General features: G+C 42.0%; 1 protein-coding gene across 1 annotated transcript; it reads right to left on the bottom strand.

Annotated features, from left to right (window-relative positions):
• Nucleotides 1-849: 849 nt before the first annotated feature.
• Nucleotides 850-27,414, bottom strand: lin7b (lin-7 homolog B (C. elegans)). The gene is made up of 6 exons (XM_072588821.1): nt 27,364-27,414; nt 25,292-25,410; nt 23,214-23,285; nt 17,470-17,679; nt 12,863-13,026; nt 850-7,250 (listed from the first exon to the last, which is right to left on the bottom strand). Exons 1-6 carry the CDS (start codon nt 27,398-27,400, stop codon nt 7,229-7,231), a joined length of 624 nt encoding a protein of 207 aa, XP_072444922.1. The 5' UTR covers nt 27,401-27,414; the 3' UTR covers nt 850-7,228.
• Between the last annotated feature and the right edge of the window lie 103 nt (nt 27,415-27,517).

The raw sequence follows: 27,517 nt of genomic DNA, 5'->3' as shown, positions 1-27,517 counted from the left end.
AAATTCCTCATTTAGATTAGTAAATCAGAAATACATTAGATCATATTGAAAGGGTGCCTTAAGTTATCTTGAGAATGTGATTTGAAAGAACTTCTGGGATTTACATATTAATGAACCGAAACCTGCAACCCATTCTAAAAGATGAAAGACTTAACAGCAATCTAGGTTTGTTCAATATATTGTATCAGTTGTATGCATGACACCATGATCTTTTGCTATAAATTCTTATGATCCTGCTCCACAGCTATCTGATGAGGGAGCAGCGCTCCGAAAGCTAGTACTTCCAAATAAACCTGTTGGGACTATAACCTGGTGTTGTGTGATTTTTAACTATATTCCAAGCGATATCCGTGAATATTCGGCTTCGTTCGTCTCCACTGCCCTCTGCTGGCTCAAGCTGCAGAAATCTCTCACTCATGAACTGTTCAATTAGCCACGTGACTCTTGCACCATGACTCAGTGCATGCTTGAATTTGGCATTTTGTGAACATCCAAGTGACTACACGCAACAGTTCTGCTCCAAGAGGCAATGATTCATGACAAGCTCAAGCTCACACTGTACATTTAACCAACAAAACTACCCACCTCCTGTGTCACAGATCATCAATTTCAGAATCTGAAGCCATGTCTCATCAGTCATCTGAGTGATGGAAATTTAAAGCATTGATGTGCCATGCCGGAGATGTAGGCAGATACTCACCAGCAGTTCTCACAAGCAATTGGCACAGAACAAATTATATTGAAAGAAATGTTCAGCGTTAAGGCTCTGAAACACTTACAGAGATCTCATTTTAAATTGCACTGCAGTGTCTTTATCTCAACCATTCAGGTGCCTGCAAAGGAAATATTCCACATTTTTTTTACAGTTTTAAATAATTATATATTAGTTTTATTGGGCAATAAATTAGGCAGTACTATATGAAAGAATTATGCAAACACTTAAGACTTTAGCTGCTTACAATATACATCAGTGCATATTATGCCCGTACATTAGTACATTTACATTACATACAGGATTTACAGACATCCCCAAATCAAGTTCCAGTTAACACAACATTTCACACTGTTCAGTCAGGAAGGTGTGACCCAGCATCCAACATGGCTTCAACCGACCAACAGGTGATGCACAGCATGGCCATTTTATGAGAGGGATGAGGCAGCTCTCACGTGCGCAAACGCATGGGCACGCACATACACACACACTCACAACACACATACAGGTGTACAGGTCACTGGCAAGGCAAGTGCACAATTTGCAGAATACTATTCAACTTCAAAGACCAATTGAAATCTCAATGGTCCAGCGCTGCTTAGCAGTTCACCCCCATTTGTAAAACTCTGATACTTAATCCCAGAACTGGCTGGTAATCTATCTCACCGACTGTGCGGAGTGAGGAGAGATCTGTTATAGATACAGGTATAGCCTCACCCATGGTTTGGGGCCCCTGTCAGTATTACCTTCTTTCAGCTACCCTGGGCTGCAAAGATGGCAGAATTACACTTCCCACTGTTTGCTATGTCTTAACCATAGAATCATTCAGCACTGAAGAAGCCCTGTACTGCCAAAACTACGCTAAACCTACACGAGTCCCACTTTCCAGCACTTGACCTATAGCCTTGAATGTTGTGACATTTCATCATCCAAGTACTTTTTTTTAAAAGAGGTTTGAAATTACCTGCCTCTATCACCCTCCCAGGCAGAGCATTCCAGACCCCCAGATCAGTGCCATTGCTGCTCCTCTCCTGGTCTATACTAAGACCTGTTACTATAGATTCTGGTTACCAGTAGTAATTGAAGAGAAACACCAAATCCATGCTGGTCAGTCAGGTGAACAATGAAACAACTTTTGGTTGCCATCCCTTTTTTTCCTTTTCTTACAGGATAACGAACAATCAGTTTCAAGTATTATCAAGCATGAGGTCTGCATTGTAAATATTTATTTGTTAATTTAAATATACAACACACTTACTTTTAAATATATATTAACATTTTAAAGAATAAGGTAGTGAATAATTAGAAATTGCCCTGCAGACAAAGGCCTAACTCAGTATGACAATGAAACACACAGAGCTGGAGGCACCAGGTTTCCTTCATGTCTGGTGCTGAGTGAGCTGACCACAACGGTCGGGGTGTTACTGCAAATGACCATATCCCTGGGCTCAAGTGGAGGTGCTGACAGAAAAGAGAGAGGGAGAGGGAGAAAACTGACTGGTATCCAGTCACATCTGCAGGATGCATGGCAGGACTGAAGGTGAGGATACAGATGATGTTGGGTCATGATACTTTGGATGAATAGCAAACACTTAGTGTCTAAAGGCCACGTACATGGCAAAAATGTACTTGGGAAAAATATTAGGTGCAAGTGGGATTGCATTGGACACTTTCGGTGGCTGGGCAAGTGTAAAATGGTTGGAGGAGGGGGGAGGCAGGAAATGAGCATTTTGAAGGAGAGGTGTTGATGTAAGCCTGTGCAATGAGTACTCATTTCAAAGACTAGGATATTTGAGTTGAGGGTAAGGGGGTCAGGTAGCAGAATGGATTGAACGATAACTATAAAACAGAGGAGAATGGTTTTGAATATTCTTTTGCGTCTGCTTATTGTCCCAGGCAAAGAAGCCATCTCAGGGTCACAAGCCACGGCCAGTGGAGGAACTGATGAGATTTTGGTGGCGACGACCGAACTGCTAGAACCTTGGGGGACAATGGTGAGGATCCTTCGGGAAGAGAACTTTAGCTTCCCTTAAGTCCACATGAAGAAGATAAGGAGAAACCACTGTGTGCATTCTTTTAATGAGTCATATTGCTCACTGGAGTTGGAAATTGGAGGCTCCAATGAGCAACTGAACAGGAAAGCACAGGATGGTGAGGTGGTGGGCAGATCATCACGACATGGACTTGGGAGAAAACGTGGGAATGTCTGTTCATCCTTAACTAAATTTTCATGCTTCAAAAATAAGAAAGCTGCACAAAAAAAATGAGGTATGTTTCTCTGTAAACATGACATTTGGAAGGCTACTATAGCTTTGCTGAATCCCCTCACATGCTGCCATTGGGCTGTGGCAGTCTCTCATGGGCTTGTCTATCTGTAGCTGCGCTGCTCATTCAGACACAACTTGCATTGTCAAAGAGTGGCCAGTGACAGGTCAATCTGACAAACCTGGATTAAAGCTCCTCCTTTTATCACCAGCTGATCCCATCTCCAAAAAACAGATGGGAGCAAAGTGGTAGTGGAATAAAAGTAAAATATCGTAAATTTGGTTTTAAAAAAAAGGAATAGTCAAGTTAACTAATTAACTGTTAATATTTTAAAAAGGCCAAGGACAGTGTAGGGACAAATGGCCAACAAGACAGAGGGAAGACAGCATTTGAATTCTTTTCATATCAAGTCAAAATACTGTTGTATGTATTTCTAACATCTGATCAGCTTTGTTCCAGTAACATTCAAGCTTATTTTAGCATGGCAATATGTCAGGTCGCCCCAGAGAGGCAGGTCACTCCTTGAAAGCTTCGGCAGGTTTAAGATCCACAAAGTACTATAATTTGGGAATGGGAGTTTTCAGAGACTTGCCTAGTTACATTTCTAGATTCCTGCAGCACTCAGAATCCGTTTTTACAGAGCACCATTCCCCAGGGGGCACGGTACAACTGAACTAAAGTGTCCCCTCCAACAACCAACTCATTCAGACAAGGCAAAATCTGTGTGTAACCAGGATGTTGCCAGGGTTGGAGCATTTGAGCTATGGGGAGAGACTGAACAGGCTGGGGCTGTTTTCCCTGGAGCTTCGGAGGTTGAGAAGTGACCTTATAGAGGTTTACAAAATTATGAGGGGCATGGATAGGATAAATAAACAAAGTGTTTTCCCTGGGGTTGGGGAGTCCAGAACTAGAGGGCATAGATTTAGGGTGAGGGGGCAAAGATATAAAAGGGACCTAAGGGGCAACTTTTTCACGCAGAGGGTGGTACTTGTATGGAATGAGCTGCCAGAGGAAGTGGTGGAGGCTGGTACAATTGCAACATTTAAGAGGCATTTGGATGGGTATATGAATAGGAAGGGTTTGGAGGGATATGGGCCGGGTGCTGGCAGGTGGGACTAGATTGGGTTGGGATATCTGGTCGGCATGGATGGGTTGGACCGAAGGGCCTGTTTCCATGCTGTACATCTCGATGACTCTATAAATTTGGATGGTTGGGAATCAATATGTGAAAACTCAACAGGTCAAGACTTTCAGACATACAGTGGGCTCTTTTCTCTCGAAAAAAATAAAGCTGAGGAGAAGCCTAATAAAGGTCCTGAAGATTACGCAGGGAATTGATAGGTTAGACACAGAGGTATTTCTACATGAGTTAGAACTGAACCATTGACATAAGATAGTCACTAATTAATCCAATCGGGAACTCAGAAGAAGCCTCTCTAACCGGGAGTGGTGGGAATATAAAACCCATTGCCACAAAGAGTGGTTCAGGAGTTGGGGAATCTGGATAAATACATGAGAGTGAAAGGAGCAGGAGGATGTGCTAACAGAGTGAGATGACAATGGAGGCTCCTCTGAAGCATAAAGATCAGCCCAGCCCTGGGAGTGCTTGAAAGGCCTGTTTCTGGGCTGTGTAATCTATATATAGATTGAAGTGTTCAGTTTTGCCATTCACTGTATGTTAAGAGTTTGTCTGTTCATATTCTGTCAGGAGTTGGACACTTTGAAGACTCCAGTTTTAAAATAAAGTGAACAGTAGCAGCCTTGAGGCTATCACACTCAAACAGACTTCAGAATACAGATCAATGAAATGTAACACCAAAGGAAACTTCCAAATTCCCTTTATAACTCCTCCTATGTTTAGGTTGTGATATTATTTTCTTGAAAAGAAAATGTTGACCCCAATAAGTTCTACAACTGTGGCAGAGAGGTGTGCCACTTTCTTTCTGCCGTACCTCCCTCTAAAATGCTGCTTATCGCATTTTTAATCAGACATCCACTTATTCAGTAAAGTGGGTTCACTAGTCAATTTAATCACCACCAGAGATTAGGACAGGCTGGTCACAATGGTAACCAGTCAGCAAGGAAGTATTACTGGGCATTGGAACTAGTAACAGTCCAATGGGCAGAATGGCCACCAGGCTCCTAATAACAAGCAAGAATGGGTAACAGGTGACAATTAAAATCCCTGCATTTCTGAATATTTTTCAATCAACCCTTTCAGACACACTTCTGGAACAGGTAGGACTTGAACCTATGCCTTCCAGCTCAGAGGCAGGGACGCTACCAAGACACAATAACAGCAGTATAAATTAGTACGATGCCGAAACCCTCGTTCCTTGACTGGGAATTGAAACCTGTCTACTGTGGTGAAAGCGCTGAATCTTAACCACTAAACCACAAGGGAAACGTGAATACTTTATCCCTTGACCAGCATGGCTCACAGTAGATTTTTTTTCATCAACCTATTCAGACATATGACACACCTCGGGAGCAGATGGGTCCAGAACCCAGGCTCTTTGGCACAGGCACAGGGATATAAATGTTGCAGCAATGGAATTCAAAACCACAATTTGATAAAAGTTGGAGCTCAAGTTCAGCACCTTAGATTGCTCAGCCACACTGCCCTGTTACAGTCTGTTAAATGGAGAATGCATGGAGTGACAATTCCCAGTACCATCACTGCGTAGCAAGGGAATGTCAGACACAAGGTTGACCTAAATCAAGGCAGGCTATTATATACATCTGTTTTAAGTGGAGAGCAGTTTAGGATCTAGGTTAAAGTCCAAAAGGTCTGAGGTAAGTTACAAAACACTCCTGTTTATGAGTTCCTAAAATAAGTGAAGTTAAGATCAGGTCAATCATATTTCAAATACACTGGATCAATATCGTGTACACAATCAGGCACAAATCAAAGTTATGCTGCAACAATGCTATTGCCTGGGGGAGTAAAGTTGAAATGTTTCAGAATAATGCCTGGCACATTCCATGATCACAAATAATTCTTAGTTTTCAGTTAATATTTAAAAGTTACGTCGTATATTGCTGCAATTCCCTTCAGAATTCCAGATTATTCGAATATTCCCACTGCCAATTCACTGAAAGTTAACAAATTTCAGGTAACCAGGTCCCAATCATGTTGGTTGGTCCCCGTCAGCCTGACCCTGACTGTTGAACCTTCCCTCTCCAGTCCAGTGTAGCTGAAGATGAAATTTTAAATGAAACTAACACAGACAACCTCTTGCTCATGTCTTAAAATTGCGAATTTTAAAAATAGATGATGGCAAAGGTGAACTTTCAATCCTGATCCGAAATGCGTAATTTACTCCACCTAAAGGCTTGACTGGCAGAGTTCTGAATGCCAAATAGATCATTCAAACAGTAGAACTAAAACAGTGCTTAGTGCTTTCGACCTCAACGTGAAAGACCCATTCAGTGCAGGGAAATATAATTGAGAATAAACCAGTTATTTAACAGTGACAAATATAGAAATTGCTGGAAAAAATCAACAGGTCCAGCACCACTAGGGAGGGAAATCAGAGTTAACGTTTCGGGTTGAGTGACCCTTCCTCAGATGCTGCCAGACTTGCTGATCTTTTCGAGCAATTTCTACTTTTGTCAGTCATTTAGCAGTATCTATTCACATTTAACTTTTAAATAAGTGACTTACCACAATTATGGACTTTTGCTACTTTTAGTCCTTAACATTTAGAGAGGTATTAACTTCACTGAAAAGCTTCTGTTGCTTTCGCTACTTGCTTCCAAACCCATGATGTATTGATCTATAAAGAAAAAGGGAAATGCTGGAAACACTCAGCAGTTCTGGCAGTATGTGTGCAGAGAGAAAACCAGTTGATGTTCTGGGTCGACGATCTTTCATCAGAAACAATAAATAAGCCATTGACCTAAAATATAAACACTGCTTCTCTCCACAGATGCGGCCTGAACGGCTGAGTATTTCCTGTTTCTGCTTTAGATTTCCAGCATCTGCAGCATTATACTTTGGTGTGTGAGGACATTAACACCAAAACGTTGCCAACATACACATTCTGGAATTTTCGCCTCGCCCAACTCTCTAACATGCACTGAACATTTATCTGTGAAAAGGTGATGCCCCATTTCACCATTAACTAAGCTCGCAGCGATTGTCATGGTCAGACCTACAGTGTGGAGGGGGTCACTTGGCTACACGCACAACAGCTGCATCACATGCTTGGTACCAGGACCACCTCTGGAAACAGGAGATCAAACCGGCTATCCTCGGGATTCCAGTGACCTGCCAGGGAAAAAAGATAAGAGAGCTGCACAGTGCGCATCTGATAATAATGATCCAAACATAACATCTGCAGATTAAATACTTCCTTGTCTGTATAAGGATCTCTAAAATAAAGAAGTTTGATCCAATAAGGATGTCAAGGGTTTTGGGTAGAGTTTAAAACTGTGTTGCTGGAAAAGCGCAGCAGGTCAGGCAGCATCAAAGGAACAGGAGAGTCGATGTTTCGGGCATAAGCCCTTCTTCAGGAGTTTTGGGTAGAGACAAGAAAGTCAAATAAAGCTCACATTAGATCAACCACGATCTTATCGAATAGTAGATTAAACTTGAAAGGCTGAATGCCCCTCATGCTTCTATTTCATATGATTTTATGAATTATACACTGAGCCCAAGCAAGTCATAACATTTATATAAGTTCTATGATTTCAGAGAATGGTTACAAGCACAGGAGGCCATTTGGTCCCTCATGCCTGTGCCAGCTCTCCAAATGAGCAATGCACTTGGAGCCACTCCCTGCCTGCTCCATGTAAATCTGCAGATTCTTCCTTTTCAGATAACAATCCCATTCTCTCCTGAATGCCTCGACTGATTCCATCTCCACCACACTCTGAGGCAGTACATTCCAGACCCCAACCACTTTCTGCATTAAAATGTTTCTTTTTTTCTTCACTTGTTCTGCATTGCTGCTACCATCAATTCTATAAATTTTGCAAATTTCTCAATCCTACCAGCAATGGGAACAGTTCCTTCCTTTCTACTCTCTCTAGACCCTCATGATTTTGAATAACTTCATGCATTATGATGGTAATTGGATACCATTCTATGTTAGTGACCAGCTTTGTACTGATCAGGAGTAAATCTCAGTGCAATGACATTACAATAGTGATTACACTTCAAAAATGGATACGGTAGCATAATGGTTATGTTACTGGACTTGTAATCCTAAAACTTGGACTAATAATCCAGAGAGATAAGTTTAAATTCCACTGGAGAGTTTACATTTAATTAAATAAATTTGTAATAAAAACGCTGGCTTGAGTAATAGTGACAAACTGTCTGATTACCATAAAAAGCTATCTGATTCACAGATGTCTGTTAGGGAAACCTGCTGCCCTACCCAGTCTGGAGTGACACAAATGGAGCGTTTGACTCTTAACTGCCCTCTGAAACAAGCTGGCAAGCCACTCAGTTGCATTCAAGACACCTCAAGGGCAGTTAGGGTTTGGCAACAAATGTTGGATTAAAAATGAGAAGTATTCATTAGCTATGAGGTACTTCAATATGGCATAAAAGTCAATTTAAATCTTAGTGCTCCAAGACGATGCTTATAAAACACAAAAGCAATGTTCTTAGTAAAAATTTGACCATTTTTTGTTCATTCCCCCTCCTCCATCAACTCTCCTCAGCTTTCATTTTTCTGAAGGCTGCACATTTTGCCAGTTGATGACTCAGATGCCTGTCTAGTACTTTGGGAAAAGTCGTCACCCACATTAGGTGAGCTGAAGATGGCAAGTGAAGGGAGAACATTACACCACTGAGCTAGAAATTGCTGGACAGTATCAGAACTAAAGATTCAGAATCACATAAGTCTTACAGTATAGGTGGCCATTTAGCCCATCATGCCTGCACTGGCTCTTCAAAATGTGCTAATCCCCTGCTTTCTTCCTATACCTCTGTACATCATTTCCATCCAAATAATTGTCCAATGCTCTTTGAATGCCTCCAATGAACCTGCCTCCACCAGAATTCAAGGCAAAGCATTCCATATGCCAACTACTCACTGAGTGAAAATGTTTTTCTCACACCATAATACACAATTTTACTCATAAGTTGATGTCAGGAGTACCACAAACATTGAGGGCAATTAAACAACCCCAAGCCCCTGACTCTCCAGAGATCTGCAAAGATCAGGAAGCAAAACTGGCAGTTTATAGAAAGTTATTTTAAAATGCCAGACCAAGAGTGAAGTTAAAACATGTTCACTACTCAGGTTCACTTCAGGACCTGTCCAGAGCAATGTGGACTCAGGGGAAACCTGAGAGAGGTTTATAAAATAATTCAAGGGCTGGATAGCTTCAGTATCACAGTAGTCCAATTTGACATACAGACTTCAAACTCATGTCCTCTCCAAAGAATACAAACTGTCTCTATGTTGGATGGCTTGTATTTTCCCATGAAAGAGGCAAGCCTCTGGAAACTGAGCTAACTGATGAGACGGCTGCTCTTTTTTTCTGTGACACTCTCCAAAGGGAGTCAAACCAGTCTCTAGTAGGTCAGAGATTGGATTAGATAGAATGGTTGTGGCTTTGCACATAACAACGACTCACAGCTGTATGGTGCCTTGAACATAATAAATGTTCCATGCGCTTTATGACACCAAAAATATCTTTCATTTCTATAGTGCCTTGCAGATCATTAAACTGTTTCACTGCTAATGATATACAGGAAAACAAAACTGCTTGCAGCAGGCTCTCATAAACATGTGATACTTGCTAGATAATCTGGTTTTGTACCTAAACTGACTGATACATGTTGACCCAGAGCATTGAGGTTAAGTCACTTTCCCTACCAGAAATAACGTCATGGGTATTTTTTATAGCCACCTAAGAGAGTTGGCAAGGCCTTGGTTCAGGATCAGGAGGTAGGGGCTGTCATCCAATAAAACATGAAGGGATGAACAGGTGATTGATATATTCATTAAGGGTTGATTGGGTTTAATGACATCAATGCTCTTGATGCCTTAACAGCAGTGGGCATTGTGTGGGATACTGTGCTTCATTTCCCCGTCCAGCTGCACTTTGGTTTTAGTCCCTTCCTGCTCTCCTTACACTACCCCAACACCACTACACCACCGCCATCATCCCCCACCCCACCCCACCCCCACCTCATATGGTTTGCATTGCCCATAATGGGCTTTGCTTGTCAACACTCAGCCGGATACCGAGGTGCTTTTACTGGTGGTGGTTACCAGTTTAAAAAAAAGCAAAAGCACCAAAAGCATTTTGGTGGTGGGATAACACTTCTGGGTAGAAATAAAATTAGGTTTGTGAAGGGGCCCTCTTGTGGCACAGTGGTAGTGTACCTACCCCAGTACCAGAAGGCTCAGGTTCAAGTGCCCTCTGCTCCAGAGGTGTGAAGTGACATCTCTAAACAGGTTAATTAGAAAAACTGTCGTTGAACTAGTTGTATAAATATGAGCAGCTGGTAATCATTGAGGTATGAGATCCATATCATCATAGAATTCCTACAGTATGAAGCAGGCCATTCGGCCCATCAAGTCAACACTGACCCTCCAAGCAGCATCCCACCCAGACCCATCACATCCCTGTAACCTTGCAATTCCCATGGCTAATCCATCTAGCCTGAACATCCCTAGACACTATGGGGTAATTTAGTATGGCCAATCCACCCAACCTGAACATCTTTAGCCCAAGGGAGGAAATTGGAGCACCTGGAGGAATCTCACACAGACACGGGGGAGAATGTACAAACTCCATACAGACGGTCACATGAGGGTGGAATCGAACCCAGATCTCTGGTGCTGTGAGGCAGCAGTGCTAACCACTAAGCCACTGTGCTGCCCATTATGGACTGTGGTTAACTGAAATAAAGATCGCACTGGATGTGTGGACTTCATCTCTACTTAAATATGGTTTATCTTCCAGTGTGTAACAGCAGGAGTACGCCATTTGATCCTTTGAGTCCATTCCACCATTCAACGAGATCATGACAAATCTTATATCACTTCAAACCTTTAAGCATTAGAAGTCTATTAATCGCTATCTGGAATATACAAGTTATTGAGCTTCCACATCTCTTTGGGGTAAAGAATTTTACAGATTTACCATCCTCTGGGCCAAGAAATTCTCCCTCATTCTTAAAAGACCTACTTCTTATTCTGAGACTGTGCCCTGTTCTACAAACCCCACCAGCCAAGGGAAACCTCCTTGCTGCACCTACCTTGTCAAGTCCTGGAAGAATTTTGCATATTTTCATGAGATCAGCTCTCTCTTCTAAACTCTAGAGTGATGTGGAGGTGACCACATTAGATTGGGGTGGACAAAGTCACAAGTCACACGACATCAGGTTATAGTCCAAAAGATTTATTTGAAGTCACAAGCTTTTGGAGTGCTGCTCCTTTATCAGTTGGACTACAACCTGGTGTCATGTGACTTCTCACTAAACTCTCGAGAACAAAGACCCAGTCTCGTCAATTCCTTCTCACAGAACATGATCCTGTTGTCCCAGATAACAGTCTGATTTAAAGTTTCATCAGAAAGAGGGCACGTTTGACAAAGCAGCAACCCCTCAGTGCTGCAGTGTCAGCTTTAACACTTGTGCTCAAGTTCTAGAGTGGAGCTATAACTAACAACTCAGTGACTGAGAGGTGAGAGCTGCTATTACTGAGACACAGCTAACTCACAAGCTAACTAAAGCAATATTAGCGCAGATGACCAAAGGTCTTACAAAACAGGAAGCTTTCAAGGTAAGTGTTTTAGAGAGAGACTGACAGGATGAGAGATAGGAGAATTTCTGAGCTTATTAGTTTCTCTCAACTCAGTTAAATTATGTTTGAAGCTTATCTCAGTGTCAAATATAACACCGACCAGTTTGGTTCAGCCTCAGGCAGAGGAGGAGTGATGGAGTTGGTGACAAAGGAGTCAGGACTGAAGATAATAGTGTCAATATTTCCATTATTTAATTGACAGGCAGTAGTTTCCGTAACACATGGTCCATGTGGCCTTCTGGACTGTTTTCAATCACTTCTGATTATTGGAGGGCAATTTTCCAAGAGAATTCTTCATCTATATTAATTCTAAGGGTTTCTCTTTACTTTTTGCCATCTCTATTCATGGGACAATAACTATATTGTTAAGATACCAGATGAACAGCATAGTTTAGTATCTAGTAGATTACTGTATAGCGTTTATAAAGAGAGGCTGCCCCTGCTTAATTTCACTCAATTAGTTTCATTGTTTTAACTGATTTATTAAAAGAACACGGAGATAGAATACATTTGTATTCTTTTTTGCAGTCTTGAATAGTCAGTGTTCCACATGTACATGGGGGTGTTATATTATAGCCCCTTTTTAATTAGTCAAAGCAGGGTTCACCCCCACACTGAAGGCCTTTCCCCAGCCGGTGGACAGTGCAGGGCCTGGACAGCATTAACTCTGCCCTGAGTGGCATTTTAAAGTTTGTAAGTTTCATTTGATCATTTGATTTTTTTTTAACAGTCTCTCTTTTACTTTGTCTTAATTTGGTTGATTTTGTTCAATCGTTTTGAAAAGAGCACAATGAGAGACTGTTGCCACAGTGGAGTGGCTGTGAGGAATCGGACATTTGTAATGCTGCATTCTGTAAATAAATCTATTAGCAAGAAAAATATTAAGAGTCTAGTTTCATACTTCACCAGCTGGTTTAGAATCAAATTAACACTCCCAGGAGATGAATTGGCTGCTGTGGTTTAAGGTGAAGGGTGGGAGGAGGAAGTCAGGCTTGACAACCAGCTTGTCAATTTGATACAGCGCATTTGTAAATTTGTCTCACAAGTTATGAAGTCAGTACAATATGAAAACGGTTTAACCGATTCCTGCTGCCATCCTGAGACCTACGAGTAGCTGTTGTGTTGCTGCCTGCGGCGAGCTGTCCTCATTTTCTCAAAGCGTGCCTCCATCTCTTCTAGGACTTTAGGTGTGTATCTCACCACCAACTTCACCGTGCCTTGCGCAGCTTTCAACAACTCCACGGCCTTCTCATGCTGCTCTCCCTCCACGCTCTGAATACAAAGAGGCAGCAAGATAAAAAGAAAGGAAAGTTTAACACCATTCTGCCACCCTCAATCCCTCACTTGGTGCCTTGAATTCCAATACACATATTGACAATTCAGTTGTGTATGTGCACACACGCCAAAGCCAAAGGAGGGATCAGGGATGCAGTCAGAATGTTCTGCAGCCATATAAATTGCCCTGTTAGAAACAGAAGGGAGTTAAACTCATCTATGACTCATCATCATAAGCTTGTTATCCTACATATGATTCCAGACTCATATTAAAGTGGTTGACTCTTAACCAGTCTCTGAATTGAACTATGGGTTCAAAGGCAACTAGGGATGTTCAACCAGTGTTGGTCTTGCCAGTGACACCCACATTCCATGCAAGAATTATAAGAATCATGACTTGACTGCATAGCCAGCAAAGTACAGTACTCTAATGGGCTCCTATAGCTGTGCAGATAATTTACCAACATTGACATATCCACAAATTGCCTAAATGTATATGAGAGTCAAAAAAATGAAAAAATCCAGCATTGCACAAGGTGCCTTAAAAGCTGCCAATCCATTTCACCAGAGGTTCCCACCAGCCAGAAGATACCACTTGACCTTGACAATTCTTCAGAGGAAAGGAAACCCAAGGAAAGAAGTGGGATTTATAAGGCTCTTTGTGGAAACAGAGCCTAGCTTAAAATACAATTCGGCAAAACATCAAGGCAATAACTAAGCTGGTTAAACAATGCCAATGGCATCCAGAAAAGATTAATCAAACTCAAGATAGATCTTGTCTTACTAGTCTTTAAACTGTGGTATAAAGTTCTGGTTAGATTCTACATAGAATAACCATGTTCAGTTTGGGCACTTCACCTCACCTCAGGAAGGGTACATTCGTATTGGAGAGGGTGCAGTGTAGGTTCACCAGAATGATACCTGAGCTAAAAGGATCAAGATATGAGGTTAGCATAGACCAGGCTTGGGGAGGATCTTGAAGCACAGCAATAGCCCTATCTATGGGCCACAAAGTCCGAATTCAAGTCTGACCTCAGGATGTGATAACCACAGCGGTGTGTCATAACACATCCAAAAAGAAAAAGACTGGGGGCTTGTATTTCTTCGAGTCTTGAAATTCAAGAGGTGAACAAATTAAGGTCTTAGGATTTGACAGGTTTTATAGAGGGAAATATTTACTGTGGTTGGGGAATCCAGAAAAGTGGAGGGGAAGACTCCTAACACTGGAGCTGGGTCATTCAAGACTGATGTCAGGAAGCACAAAGAATACTTCGTGAAAATTTGGGTTTCTTTCCTCCAAAGAAGCTGTGGCTGCGGGGTCAACCAAATGTTCAAGTCTAAGATTTTTTAAAAACAATTCAGTAATAGGATGTGGGAGTCACTTGGTGGGCCAGCATTTATTGCTCACCCATAATCGCTCTTAAGATTGATATTTTTAGACATGCCTTTTGCTTTTTTGTCCACTGTAGTTTTTGCTTATGGCCAGTACCACTTCCTCTGGCAATTTTTCCACGAAACCTTTGAATTTCTCTCGCCCTCTCACCTGTGTGATACCTTCCCTTCATACTGATCTTCCTTCTCTCCACATTCTTCAGTGTAAAATTTCTACCTTCTTTCAGTTCTAAAGAACATTCATATTTGATTCAAAATGTTAACACAGTTTCTCTTGCCACACAGGCTACCAGAGTTGCTTCATATATCTAGTACTTTTGTTCTCTGTGTCAGATTTCCAGAATCAGCAGTTTTTTGTTTTCATTGATATATTTTTGTTGAGTTAGGATATTAAGGGTTACAGTACAAGGTGGTAAATGCAGTCAAGACACAGATCAGTCATGATCTAACTGAATGATGGAATGGGCCCAAGGGGTTGCCTGGCCTCCTCCTGTTCCTATAATGGTCAATTATGAAGATGCTTCATTTTATTTTTAAGTGGTTCATTTGAAGACTGAGAATGGAAATTACAGGGTCAGGCAGCATCCATGGAGAAAGAGCAAGCTAACGTTTTGAGTCTGGATGACTCTTCATCAGAGCTGACGTGAAGTGGAGAGGGGGAAACATTTATGCAATAGTTGGGGGGGAGCAAGGGAAAGACAGAGACAGAGAGAAGAAGAAAGAAAGGACGCCGATTGTGCAGGTTAAGTGATTGGAATGTGAGAATGGCCAGACTGGAAAGAAGAGAGTCCCATTGGACTGGGGGGTTGGGGAAGAGGACATGGTGACATAGACTGCAACAAGTAAAGCTAAAGAAAGGGAAGGAATGGGAGTGGGTTCACAATCTGAAGATGTTGAACTCAATATTAAATCCATTAATAAGTTCTTTTAAAGGGTTCATTAAAAAGACATTGGGTTTTAAAGATACTTCTTGGAAGTCACACGTTTTAAGCTAACTAGGATTTATTGTAAAATCTGCATTTTTTTTTATTGTGTACTGAAATGGGAAATGGACTATTTATAAAAATCTAGGATTGTGGAAAAGATTGCTGCACTTTTTAAAAGCTAGTTAGCTGTCATTCAGTGTATGTGCTATTTACAGTGCTGTTTGTTCAAGCAGTGGCGGGGGGAATGCACTTACAGAGCAGCTGAAGCCTTGGGGTGTGTATGAGGGGAGATTCGACTGGCGTTGAAGAGTGTGGTGCTGGAAAAGCACAGCAGGTCAAGCAGCATCCAAGGTGCAGGAGAATCAACATTTCAGGCAGAAGCCCTTCATCAGGAGATTCGACTGGCAACAAGTAGCTGATCAGTCTGTGAAATGGTGCTTAGTTGTCAACAACAAAGGCCTTTTGTCTACCAATATCTGTGTGATTGGCTCAGAGGCTTCAAAACTAGAGGACGTAGATATAGGGTGAGAGGGGAAAGATATCAAAGAGACCCAAGGGGCAACTTCTTCAAGTTTAGGGTGGTATGTGTTTGGAATGAGCTGCTAGAGAAAGTGGTGGAGGCTGCTAAAATTACAGCAGTTAAAAGGCATCTGGATGGGTATATAAATATGAAGGGTTTACAGGGATATGGGCCAAATGCTGGGAAATGGGAATAGATTAGATTAGGATATCTGGCCGGCATGGACAAGTTGGACCAAAGGGTCTGTACATCTCCATGACTCTATGAGGTAGCTGAACAGATTAGGAGAAGAAGCCACCAAATCTCTGGAAATGAAAGAGCTGTCTTTCTCTCTGCAGAATAAAAATCTCAAGACTGAAAAAATCCAGTTTATTTCCCATCATCAGTTGCTGCAAACCGTGATTCTTAACCAATAAATCAGAGACTTCATAAAGTGAACCAATCGCTATAGACTGAAGAAGGGTGACTGGATCTGAAACATTATTTCTGCTTTCTCTCACAGACCTCCACATTTTTCCAGCGTTTTCTGATTTTGTTTTGATTTCTAGCATTCACAGTTTTTTTTAAGCTAATGGAATGTTGATCCTTATTTCAAATAGACTGTAGTATAAGAATTGGGAAGTCTTACTGCAAATGTACAAGGTGCTGGTGAGACCATATCTGGAGAGTTATAAGCAGGTCAGGTCCTGTTACGGAATGAAATATGTCATTCCATTGGATGCAGTTCAAAACAGGTTCACTCAGATGATTCCTTGCATGGAGGGATCCTCTTATGAGCAAAGGTGACGCAAGTTGACTCTACTCACCAGAGTTTAGAAGAATGAGAGGTGCTCTCATTGAAACATACAGGATTCTGAAGGGGTTTGACAGGCTCAATATTATTAGAATGTTTCCTCGCATGGGAGACTCTAAGGCCAGAAAACACAGTCTCAGAATAAAGGGGTCTCAATTTCAGATTAAGATGAGGAATTTCTTCTTTCAGAGAGTTGGGAGCCTTTGGAGCTCCATGCCATGGACAGGTGCAAGGGCAGAGGCCTTGTGTATACTTAAGGCTGCACTGGATAGATTCAGGATCAGTTGGAGAAGCCAGGGTTACAGGAAAAGGACAGAAAAGTGAACGTGAGGAATGTCGTATCAGCCATGATCCTACTGGAGGGACTGAATGGACTACTCTTGTTCCGATTTCTTATGGTCTTATGTTTTCTTTTAATTTATGTGTGTGTGATCGTGCGCACGCGTCTGTGTGTGTGTGTGTGTGTGTGTGTGTGTTGGGGTTATTTGGAAGGATGCATATTTATATTTTCCTATTTCCAACTGCACGTTAATCAGATTTAGATATTTGCTGAATTAAGTTTTGTTTTATGACAAATTAATAATTTTGCTGATTGTCTTAAACAAAAAACTGGCTGACAATTTTTATTTTTCTCAAGCTAGTAAATTTATTTTGTGTCCTGTGGAGTTGTGGGAATAGTGGCATTTCTGGCCAACAAAGGAAAACCGGAGACATTATAAACCTATTTGGCCTTTAGCCAGCTTCACCCATTTTCTGCTACCACTCCCATTCATCAGAAATAAGTAAAACAAGTAAACCTCAACACTCACCACACCGTTTACTGAGAGTAACTGGTCCCCCCGTTTAAGACCTCCATGTCTGTCTGCGACCCCTCCGGGTATAATTCGGGATATATAGATTGGAGAGTTCTGTTCCTTCCCACCCATTATGTTGAAGCCAAGACCTTCCTCTGTTTTAGGAAGTTCCACAACTCGGGGATGTGCGTGTCCCTCACTGGCTGCAAAGGCTGCAACTGTTGCCTGGGATACGGAAAGAAAGAGAGGAAAACAGATTAACCGACGCACAGTTGAGAGTATTTTCTCTGTAGGAAAGAGTAATTTGCATAGACATAGAGCTTTTCAGAGAGATCCCAAAGGGCTTTGCAACCTGTGTCGATCTTTTTGAAATTGAGTTCTGTTATACTCCAAGAAACATGGCAACCAATGCACATCCAGCAACATCTCACAAACATCAAGGGAAATGACAAGATAGTCTTTCTCTTAAAAGTCAGTTGAGGGAAAAATGTGGCAAGTTCACAGGGGACAACTCCATGTCACTTATAGAATCACACAGCATGGAAACAGACACTTTGGTCCAACCAGCCCAAGCTGAACATAATCCCAAACTAAACCAGTCCCACTGACATCTGCTGGCCGATATCACTCCAAACATTTCCTATTCAGGTATTCAGCAATGTCTTTTAAACATTGTAACTGCCTGCATCAACCACTTCGTTTGGAAGTTCATCCCATATGCATATCACCCTCTGTGTAAATCTCTCTCCTCTCACTTAAAAAAAAGTGCCTCCTAGTCTTGAAATACACCTCCCTAGGGATAAAAATGGCTACGATTCACCTTATCCATACCCCTCATGACTTTACAAACCTCTATGAGGCCACCCCTCAACATCCTATGCTCCAGTGAAAAACGTCCCAGCCTATCCAGCCTTTCTTTACAATTCAAACCTTCCAGACCTGACAACATTCCCGTAGATCTCTTTTGAACACTCTCCAGTTCAATAATATCCTTCCTATAACTGCACTCAGTACTCCAGAAGAGGGCTCACCAATGTCCTGTACAACCTCAACATAACTTCCCAACTCCTATACTCAAAGAACTGAGTAATGAAGGCAAGTGTGCTAAACGCTTTTTTAACCATCCTGTATGTGATGCAAACTTCAAAGCATTTTGTTCCCCAGTTCCTTCTGTTCTACAACACCACCTCTCCCATTAATTGTATAAGTCCTACCCTTGTTTGTTTTACTAAAATTCAATATTTTGCAGTTATCCGAATTGAACTCCATTTTGCCATTTTTCTGCCCATTGACCCATTTAGAACATAAAACAGTACAGCACAGTAAAGGCCTTTTGGTCGTCGATGTTGTGTCGACTTTTTATCCTTCTCTAAGATCAGACTAACCTACATACTCTTCACTGTAATAACTTCCTTGTGCCTATTCAAGAGACGCTTAAATGTCCCTAATGTCTCTGACTCTACTACCACTGCTGGCAGAGCATTCCATACACCCACCACTCTCTGTGTAAAGAACCTATCTCTAACACCATCCTCAAACCTTTCTCCAATCATCTTATAATTATCTCCCCTCATGATGGCCATTTCCACCTTGGAAAAAAAGTCTCTGGCTATCCACTCTATCTGTGCCTCTCAGCATCTTGTATACCTCTTTCTTTCTTTGTTCCAAAGAGAAAAGCCTTAGCCCCCTCAAACTTTCTTCATAAGACCTGCCCTCCAGTCCAGGCAGCATCCTGGTAAATTTCCTCTGCACCCTCTCTAAAGCTTCCACATCCTTTCTATAATGAGGCAACAAGAACTGAACACAATATTCCAAGTGTGGTCTAACCAGGGCTTTATAGAGCTGTAGCATAACCTTGTGGCTCTTAAACTCAATCCTGCTACTAATGAAAGCCATCACACCATACTCCTTTTTCACAACCCTACTAACTTGGGTGGCAACTTTGAAGGATGTGGATCCCAAGATCTCTCTGTTCCTCCCCACTGCCAAGAATCCTGCCTTTAACCATGTATTCTGTACTCAAATTCGACCTTCCAAAATGTCTCACTTCACACTTTTCCAAGTTGAATTCCATCTGCCACTTCTCAGCCTACCTCCCCATCCTGTCAATGTGCCATTGCAACCTACAACAGCTCTCCACACTATCCACAACTCCACCAACCTTTGTGTCATCGGCAAACCTGTTAACCACCCTTCCACTTCCGCATCCAAGTCATTTATAAAAATCACAAAGACCAAAGGTCCCAGAGCCGACCCCTGCAGAACACTGCTGGTCACCGAGGTCCAGGCTGAATACTTTCCATCTACTACCACCGTTTGTCTTCTATGGGCCAGCCAATTCTGTATCCCATGCATTCTTACTTTCTGAATCAGCGTACCACAGGAAACCTTATCAAACACCTCGCTAAAATCCATATATACCACAGCCATTGGTCTCCCTTCATCAATGGATTTTGTCACATCTTCAGAGCATTCAATAAGACTTGCAAGGCATGACCTGCCCCTCACAAAGCCATGCTGACTATCTCTAACCAAACTATGCTTTTCCAAATAATCATAAATCCTGTATCTCAGAATCCTCTTCAATGATTCACAGATGTAAGACTGACTGGCCTGCAATTCCGGGCTTATCCCTATTCCCCTTCTTGAACAAAGGAATAACATTTACCACCCTCTGGTACTACTCCAGGGGACAGTGAGGATGCAAAGATCATCACCAAAGACGCAGCAATCTTTTCCCTCACTTCCTGTAGCAATTTTGGGTACATCCAGTCTGGCCCAGGGGACTTATCTATCCTCATGTTTTCGAAAATTTCCAGCACATCCTCCTCCTTAACATCAACCTTTTCATGCATATCAGTCTGTTTCATGCTGTCCTTACAAACGACAAGGTCCCTTCTAGTGAATACTGAAGCAAAGTATTCATTAAGGACCTCCCCTACCTCCTCCAATTCCAGGTACAAGTTCCTGGCCATTCTCTTCTTACTCACATAAGTGTAGTGTGTGTTCAAACAGTAGGAGATACAAATACATTAAATAAAATGTAAACCTTGATCATTAATTAACACAGAGGAGTTGGTCCATTGCTTAAGTGTTCCAAGTCTGTTTGCAACCCCTTTGGGGGCAAGGTGGAATAAATATACAGAGGTGTTCTATTTCTTCTTGTCCACTTGTCAGCTGATATTGTGAAGAACAGCCAAACAAAGTCGATGATAATCCCCTCCCGTTGACATTTAACAACATCCCCAAACTGTCAACATCCTGTGGGATGACCACTGACTAAATATAGGAGGTATAGTTAGTAAGTTTGCAGATGACATTAAAATTGGAGGTGTAGTGGACAGCGAAGAAGGTTATCTCAGATTACAACAGGATCTTGATCAGATGGACAAATGAGCTGAGGAGTGGCAAATGGAGTTTAATTTAGATAAATGTGAGGTGCTGTATTTTGGAAAGGAAAGTCAGGACATGATTTATACATTTCATGGTAAGATCTTGGGGAGTACTGCTGAACAAAGAGACCTTGGAGTGCAGATTCATAGTTTCTTGAAAGTGGAGTTGCAGGTAGATAGGATAGTAAAGAAGGAGTTTGGTATGCTTTCGTTTATTGGACACATTATTGAGTACAGGAGTTGGGAGGTCATGTTGCGGCTGTACAGGACATTGGTTAGGCCACTGTTGGAATATTGCATGCAATTCTGGTCTCCTTCCTATCGGAAAGATGTTGTGAAACTTGAAAGGGTTCAGAAAAGATTTACAAGTATGTTGCCAGGATTGGAGGATTTGAGCTATAGGGAGAGGCTGAATAGGCTGGGGCTGTTTTCCCTGGAGCATTGGAGGCTGAGGGGTGACCTTATAGAGGTTTACAAAATTATGAGAGGCAAGGATAGGGTAAATAGGCAAAGTCTTTTCCCTGGGGTCGGCGAGTCCAGAACTAGAGGGCATAAGTTTAGGATAAGAGGTGAAAGATATAAAAGAGACCTATGGGGCAACTTTTTCATGCAGAGAATCGTATGTGTATGGCATGAGCTGCCAGAGGAAGTGGTGGAGGCTGGTACAATTGCAACATTTAAGAGACATCTGGATAGATATATGAATAGGAAGGGTTTAAAGGGATATGGGCCGGTTGCTGGCAGGTGGGACTAAATTAGGTTAGGATATCTGGTCAGCATGGACAAGTTGGACTGAAGTGTCTGTTTCCTTGCTGTACATCTCTATGACTCTAAACCAGTCATGTGAATATTATGCCTACAATCATAGATCAGGGTTGGGAATGCTGCAGAGTAACTTTCCTCCTGACTCTTCACAGCCTGTCCATCATCTATAAGATACAAGGAGGAGTGTGATGGAATACTTTCCATTTTGCTTTATAGTGCAGCTCCAATTTCACTTCAGATGTGCTTGATAGCAACACATCAACCACCAGTAGACAGTGGCTGCAGTGTGTGCTCCATCTCCAAGTTAAACTGCTGCAGCTCGACAAATCTCCTTCCACAGCACCTTCCAAACCCATCAGCCATACTACCTTGAATGACAAGGACAGCAGATGCATGGGAACGCCAGCACCTGCAGGATCTGCACTAAGTCACTTGCTATTCTGAGTTGGAACTGACACACTGTTCCTTCACTATTGCTGGATCAAAATCCTAGACCTTTCTTCCTAAAAGCATTGGGAGTGCGCCAATCTGAATGGACTGGAATAGTTTAGGAATGGAGTTCATCACCATCTTCTCAATGATGTGCAGGTCCTGGTGTTGGACTGGGGTGGACGCAAGTCAGAAGTCACACGACACCAGGTTATAGTCCAACAGGTTAAGTTGAAATCACAACCTTTCAGAGCACTACTCCTTTGCCAGGTCAACCTGAGGAAGGATCAGCATTCTGAAAGTTAGTGATTTCAAATAAACCTGTTGAACTATAAGCTGGTGTCATTTTTTCAAGAGGTTCAGGTGTAACCTTATAGAGGTTTATAAAATCATGACAGGTATAGATAAGGTGAATGGCAGATGTCTTTTCCCTTCGGGTTGAGGATTTCAAGACTGGGGGCATACTTTTTAAGGTGAGAGGAGAAAGAGAAGGATTTAAAAAAAGACATGAGGGGCAACCTTTTGTGGTTTGTGTGTGGAATGAATTTCCAGAGGAAGTGGTTGATACAAGTATAGTTTCAATATTTAAAAGACATTTGAATGAGTAAAGATTAAGAAATGTTTGGAGGGATGTGGGCCAAGCGCAAGTAGGTGGGACTAGTTTAGTTTAGGATTATGGTTGGCATGGACTGGTTGGACCGAAGGGTCTGTTTCCGTGCTGTATAGCTCTAACTAGTGAAAGGGAACAAATGGTTGCCAATAAGGTGCATAATTCGAGAATGAATAAAAACTGATTGGAGGTTGTTTCATTTGGTGGGACAGTCCAGGGCAAGAAAGCATTATCTTAAAATTTGAGTCAGGCTTTTCAGGGGTAACCTCAGGAAGTACTTCGTAACATAAAGACGATTGGAAATCTGACTCTCTCCACCAGAAATCTATTGTGGTTAAGGGTCAGTGGATACTTTCAAACTTGAGATTGATAGATTTTTGTCAGGCGAGGATGTTTAGTGAGATTGTTCTCAGGCAGGTATATTGGGTTAGAGTTCAGATCAGCCAGGACCTGACTGGATGGTGCAAGTGGCTGATGGCCTTCTCCAAGGTTCGCGAATACCTTGTTACTTGTGCTCAGTGATGCTTCATGTGAGGGACCTGCATTCACCAGGCCATGGGTACCTTGGCTGTTGCGTGAGCTCGGATCTCAGGGCTGCCGCTGATGTCAAGAGTCTCGTAAAGCTGTTCATACACCTGGAATGAGAAAAAAGGCATGGGAACATCGAAAACAGAAGCAGGGGTTAGGCTATTTTGCCTATTGAGCCTGCTCTGCCATTCTCTATGATTAGAGCTGAACACAATACTCCTGCTCCCTCCCCAGACTCTTTGACACCATGAGCTTCTAAAAATCTATTTCTTTCTATTCCTCCACAGTGGTAGAGAATTCCATAGATTCAGCATTCTCTGCGTGAAAAAATTTGCCTTCATCTCATTCTGAAATGGTCTACTGTGTATCTAAGAATGTGACCTTTTATCTAGACCCCCTGGCCAGGGGAAACATCATCATCCCTGCACCCTGTCTGTCCAGGCCTATCAGAATTGTATATATTATGATAAGATCCCCTCTCATTCTTTTAAACTTGACTGAATACACACCCATTTGACTCAATCTCTCCTCTGGACAAATTTGCCATCCCAGGAATCCATCCATTACGTCCTCCTGCTACTCTCCTTACACCACCTGCACTCAAATAAATGACAAAGCCTGTTGAGAGACAAGTTTACAGGGGAAAAGAAAACAAAAAAAATTCATAAGATTTCAAAAACACACCTTTTGATGCTAATACTATGTTTGACAAAGTCAACTGCTTAAGTTAATCTGCACTGGAGCTACCACTTTTTTTTGCCACCTGCCAGGAATTCAATGCAGTTTCAGCAAGTCTGTGGCTCCCACCGCATTAGCCAATTGTGCAGCCTCTGCACTGAAGTTCTCCCACAGCACCCTGTGTCATTATGGAGCAGCACAGTACTCTAAAAAATTAGTGAGTGTGAGGGGTGACAACTATCATCAACCCCAGTACAAAAGACAATCGCTCGTGGATTATAATCTAATACCGTCAGATCTCTTGTGGCATTTTCATGGTATAATTATACCAACAAAACTGTTAATCAAGTGTGGCGGGAAACACATTAAGGAAACTTGGCATCACACATACATGCTAGACTTTTACAATGACTGTGAGCTGTTCTGCCATGGACTTTCACTCAGACAGGAAAGACTCAGTATGGGTTTTAGGTGAGGTGAAGGATAATTGGAACAAAGCAGGCAGACACTTTATGATCTGCCCCTAACCTCACTCAATATGTTAACTTTGTTCTTTACACATTTCTACATCCGCACTTAAAAACCATAGTTCGTAGGCAAACAAACTGATCCAAAATAGCACCTGCCTAAAATGGTCCTGCAGCATTTCCAGTGGCCAGTGAGTGTAATTACAGTGTGATGTTTACATATGCAATTTCCATTTCAAATGTAGGTGCAGGAATTATAACACAAAGTGTTAATGTAAGTGAATGACTTAAATATAAGAACAGACAGTAATTTTCTGTGGACAAACAGTAAGCAAGTGCAAGGTATTAATGGCTGATCTTCACTGACGGAAATGGACATTAAGTCCAAGTATATTCTTCAGGTTAAATTTGGGAGGGATATTCTCTACAGTACAGAAGACACAAGCCCTTGGGCAAAATAATCTTATTACTTATGAGTGTGTTGACAAATTCTTAGGGATTTGAACATCAGAATTGACAGGAGATGTTTTGAAACATACTTCTTGATATGGACTGGTGAGCTATATAGAATTCACAATACAGAAACAGGCCAATTCAGATTAACAGGTCTAAACCAATGTTACATACCACAAAGGTCTTCCCTGCCCATCCTCCCACCCTAACAAGATAACCTTTTATTCCTTCCTTTCTATGTGTTCATCAGCTTCACCTAAAATATATCAATTCTGTTTACCTCAACTACACCATGTTGCAGCGAGTTTTAAATTCTCACTCTGCTCTTGTTAAAACCTCGCATGTCAGAAAGAGTAAAATTCACTTTTAATCAGGTGCAATTATAAAACATCCAAATAAGCTTCTGTCGAAGGCTGAGGCATGCAGAAAGAGCAATGAAACGCAAACACATTTACTGAGTTTAACGAGCACATGCAGTCAGGGTGCAAAGTTGCAATCACCAACTGGGCACTGACCTCACGGATGGCAGAGCAGAACTTGCTCTGAAGAACCCGCTGCAGCGTCTGCAGTTTCTGTGGGGGAACGTTGCCACTTCGCTGTAACTTCTCCAGCAGCTCGATTGCTCGGGCAACATCTGGAACACACAGAAAGCAGGAATTAAACACTTGGCTTTGCAGGCGGTGCTCAAGCCTGATCTTTCTGCCCCATCCCGTTTGCGAGGTATTCTCAAATGCTGCCTCTAACTTGTTTATTGGCATGCAGCAACAGCTTCTGAAACCAATCTGGAGACGTGTGCCCGAAACATCGATTCTCCTGTTCCTTTGATGCTGCCTGGCCTGCTGCACTTTTCCAGCAACACATTTTTAAGACATGTGCCTCATTGACAGCCATGTGCAATCATTAACTTGCCCCAGTCTGCCTTCTCAGGTGGAATGTAAAAGACCTCAAGCTATTGCTTGAAGAAGATTGAGAGGTTCTTTCTAGGGTTCTGACCAACATATATCCTTCAATTAACAGTACCAAAATCGAGGGCTCAACTTTACAGCCATAACTTGAGCAGCTCTTGCCCATCCTACCTGTGCATTGGACTGGGGTGGACAAAGTTAAAAATCACACATCAGGTTATAGTCCAACACGTTTATTTGAAAGTAAAAGCTTTCGAAGCACTGCTCCTTCATCAGGCAGCTACCATGTACCTGATGAAGGGGGAGTGCTCCAAAGGCTTGTACTTTCAAATGAACATGTCGGATTATAACCTGGTGTTGTGTGATTTTTAAACTTTATCCTACCTGTGCACATGTAAAATAGAGCGGGATGATGTTGAGTGGACCATACAAAATCATCGGTTATCCTGGAATGACGAATAATTGAGCTTGTTAAACACCCTACGAACTGTCTTAAAGATTTTGTTGTCTGCTGCATATTTGGGGAATTGGATGTGAGAAACTTCAAGATTGTCTTATGACAAGGCAGCACAACGGTGGAAGAACTATGGGCAGCACTGCCGCCTCACAATGCCAGGGACCTGGGTTCGATTCCAGCCTTGGTGACAGTCTGTGTGGAGTTTGCACGCTCTCCCTGTATCTACATGGGTTTTTTTCCAAGTTCTCCAGTTTTCTCCCACAGTCCAAAGATGTGCAAGTTAGGTGAATTTGCCATGGGAAATGCAGGGTTACAGGGATAGAGTAAGGGGATGGGTCTGGGTGGGATGCTCTTCAGAAGATTGGTGTGGACTTGTTGGGCCAAATGGCCTGTTTCCATGCTGTGGGGATTCTATAAAAGTGATATTGATTTAATTTTAATTAATTCAGTAACACATGTTACTGATACATATGTGAAATACATATTATATATTACTGGAATGTATAGACATATTGCTGAAATATATACTTATAGATATAACTGAAATATACATGTTAATAGAAATGTATTTCAAATATATCTGAAAGACATAATTTCCTACATTTTGTACATTTCATACATTCCTCATATCTTTTAGAGGTAAACACAATGTTTACAGAAGTATGTTTTAGATATATGTCAGCATAGAATTCAGTTATATATTTCAAATATCTTTCAGGGATATATTACTGAAATAAACATTGACATATATGCCTGAAATGCGCAAAATTGATCCAGAAATTTATCTGAGAGATACAGGACATATGACTGAAATATATTCTGACTTTTAAAAATGAGATATTTCTAAATATATACTGATACATATTTTACTATGAAGATACATTACTGAAATATATCAGCCATAAATCGGGGGACAACCCTCTCAGTAATTGTGGACAATATCCCGAATAAACCCCACCCTCTTCCCCTAGTGGCTGATTTCCTCATGCATATTAATAGTGTCCTCTTCGTCATTGGCCCATTCCGTTGTCAATCACAAAATGCAACCTCTCATTGGCTATGCGGATAACGGTCCCGTTCATTCATGACTTTAACCGGATCAAGAATGAAATGTCGGAGAGAAATTCCGGTCCTTCGCGGGCTCTACATGGCCGCCGGTAAGAGAGAGGTGCGGCGGCAGGGTTGGGGGGTGGTTAGCAGCTACTGCCGCCGCTATTCCGCTCACCTCTCTCCAGCGACAGAGACTCAGCCAGCGCCGCCATCTTGGAGCCGGTATCACCTGACCATGGAGGGACACGTGATCTCACCCGGCGACGCTGCCGCCGCGCCCACCGTTGGGGGCGGGGCCACTTCCGCTTTCTACAGCGACAGCGTCCGGC

Source organism: Chiloscyllium punctatum, chromosome 18 (assembly GCF_047496795.1).
Source record: "Chiloscyllium punctatum isolate Juve2018m chromosome 18, sChiPun1.3, whole genome shotgun sequence".
NCBI classification, from domain to species: Eukaryota; Metazoa; Chordata; class Chondrichthyes; order Orectolobiformes; family Hemiscylliidae; genus Chiloscyllium; species Chiloscyllium punctatum.
Note: the sequence above shows the minus strand (reverse complement) of the source record. Positions and strands in the feature narration are given on the sequence as shown.

Bases quoted from the DNA above. Each gene is read 5' to 3' on its own strand.
- lin7b (XM_072588821.1), bottom strand. From the start codon at position 27,400: ATGGCGGCGCTGGCTGAGTCTCTGTCGCTGGAGAGAG. The intron at 25,411-27,363 runs GTGAGCGGAATA...TGTGTGTTCCAG, and splicing joins GTCTCTGTCGCTGGAGAGAG to ATGTTGCCCGAGCAATCGAG. The intron at 7,251-12,862 runs GTAGGTCTCAGG...TTTCCCTGGCAG, and splicing joins CAGCAACACAACAGCTACTC to GTCACTGGAATCCCGAGGAT.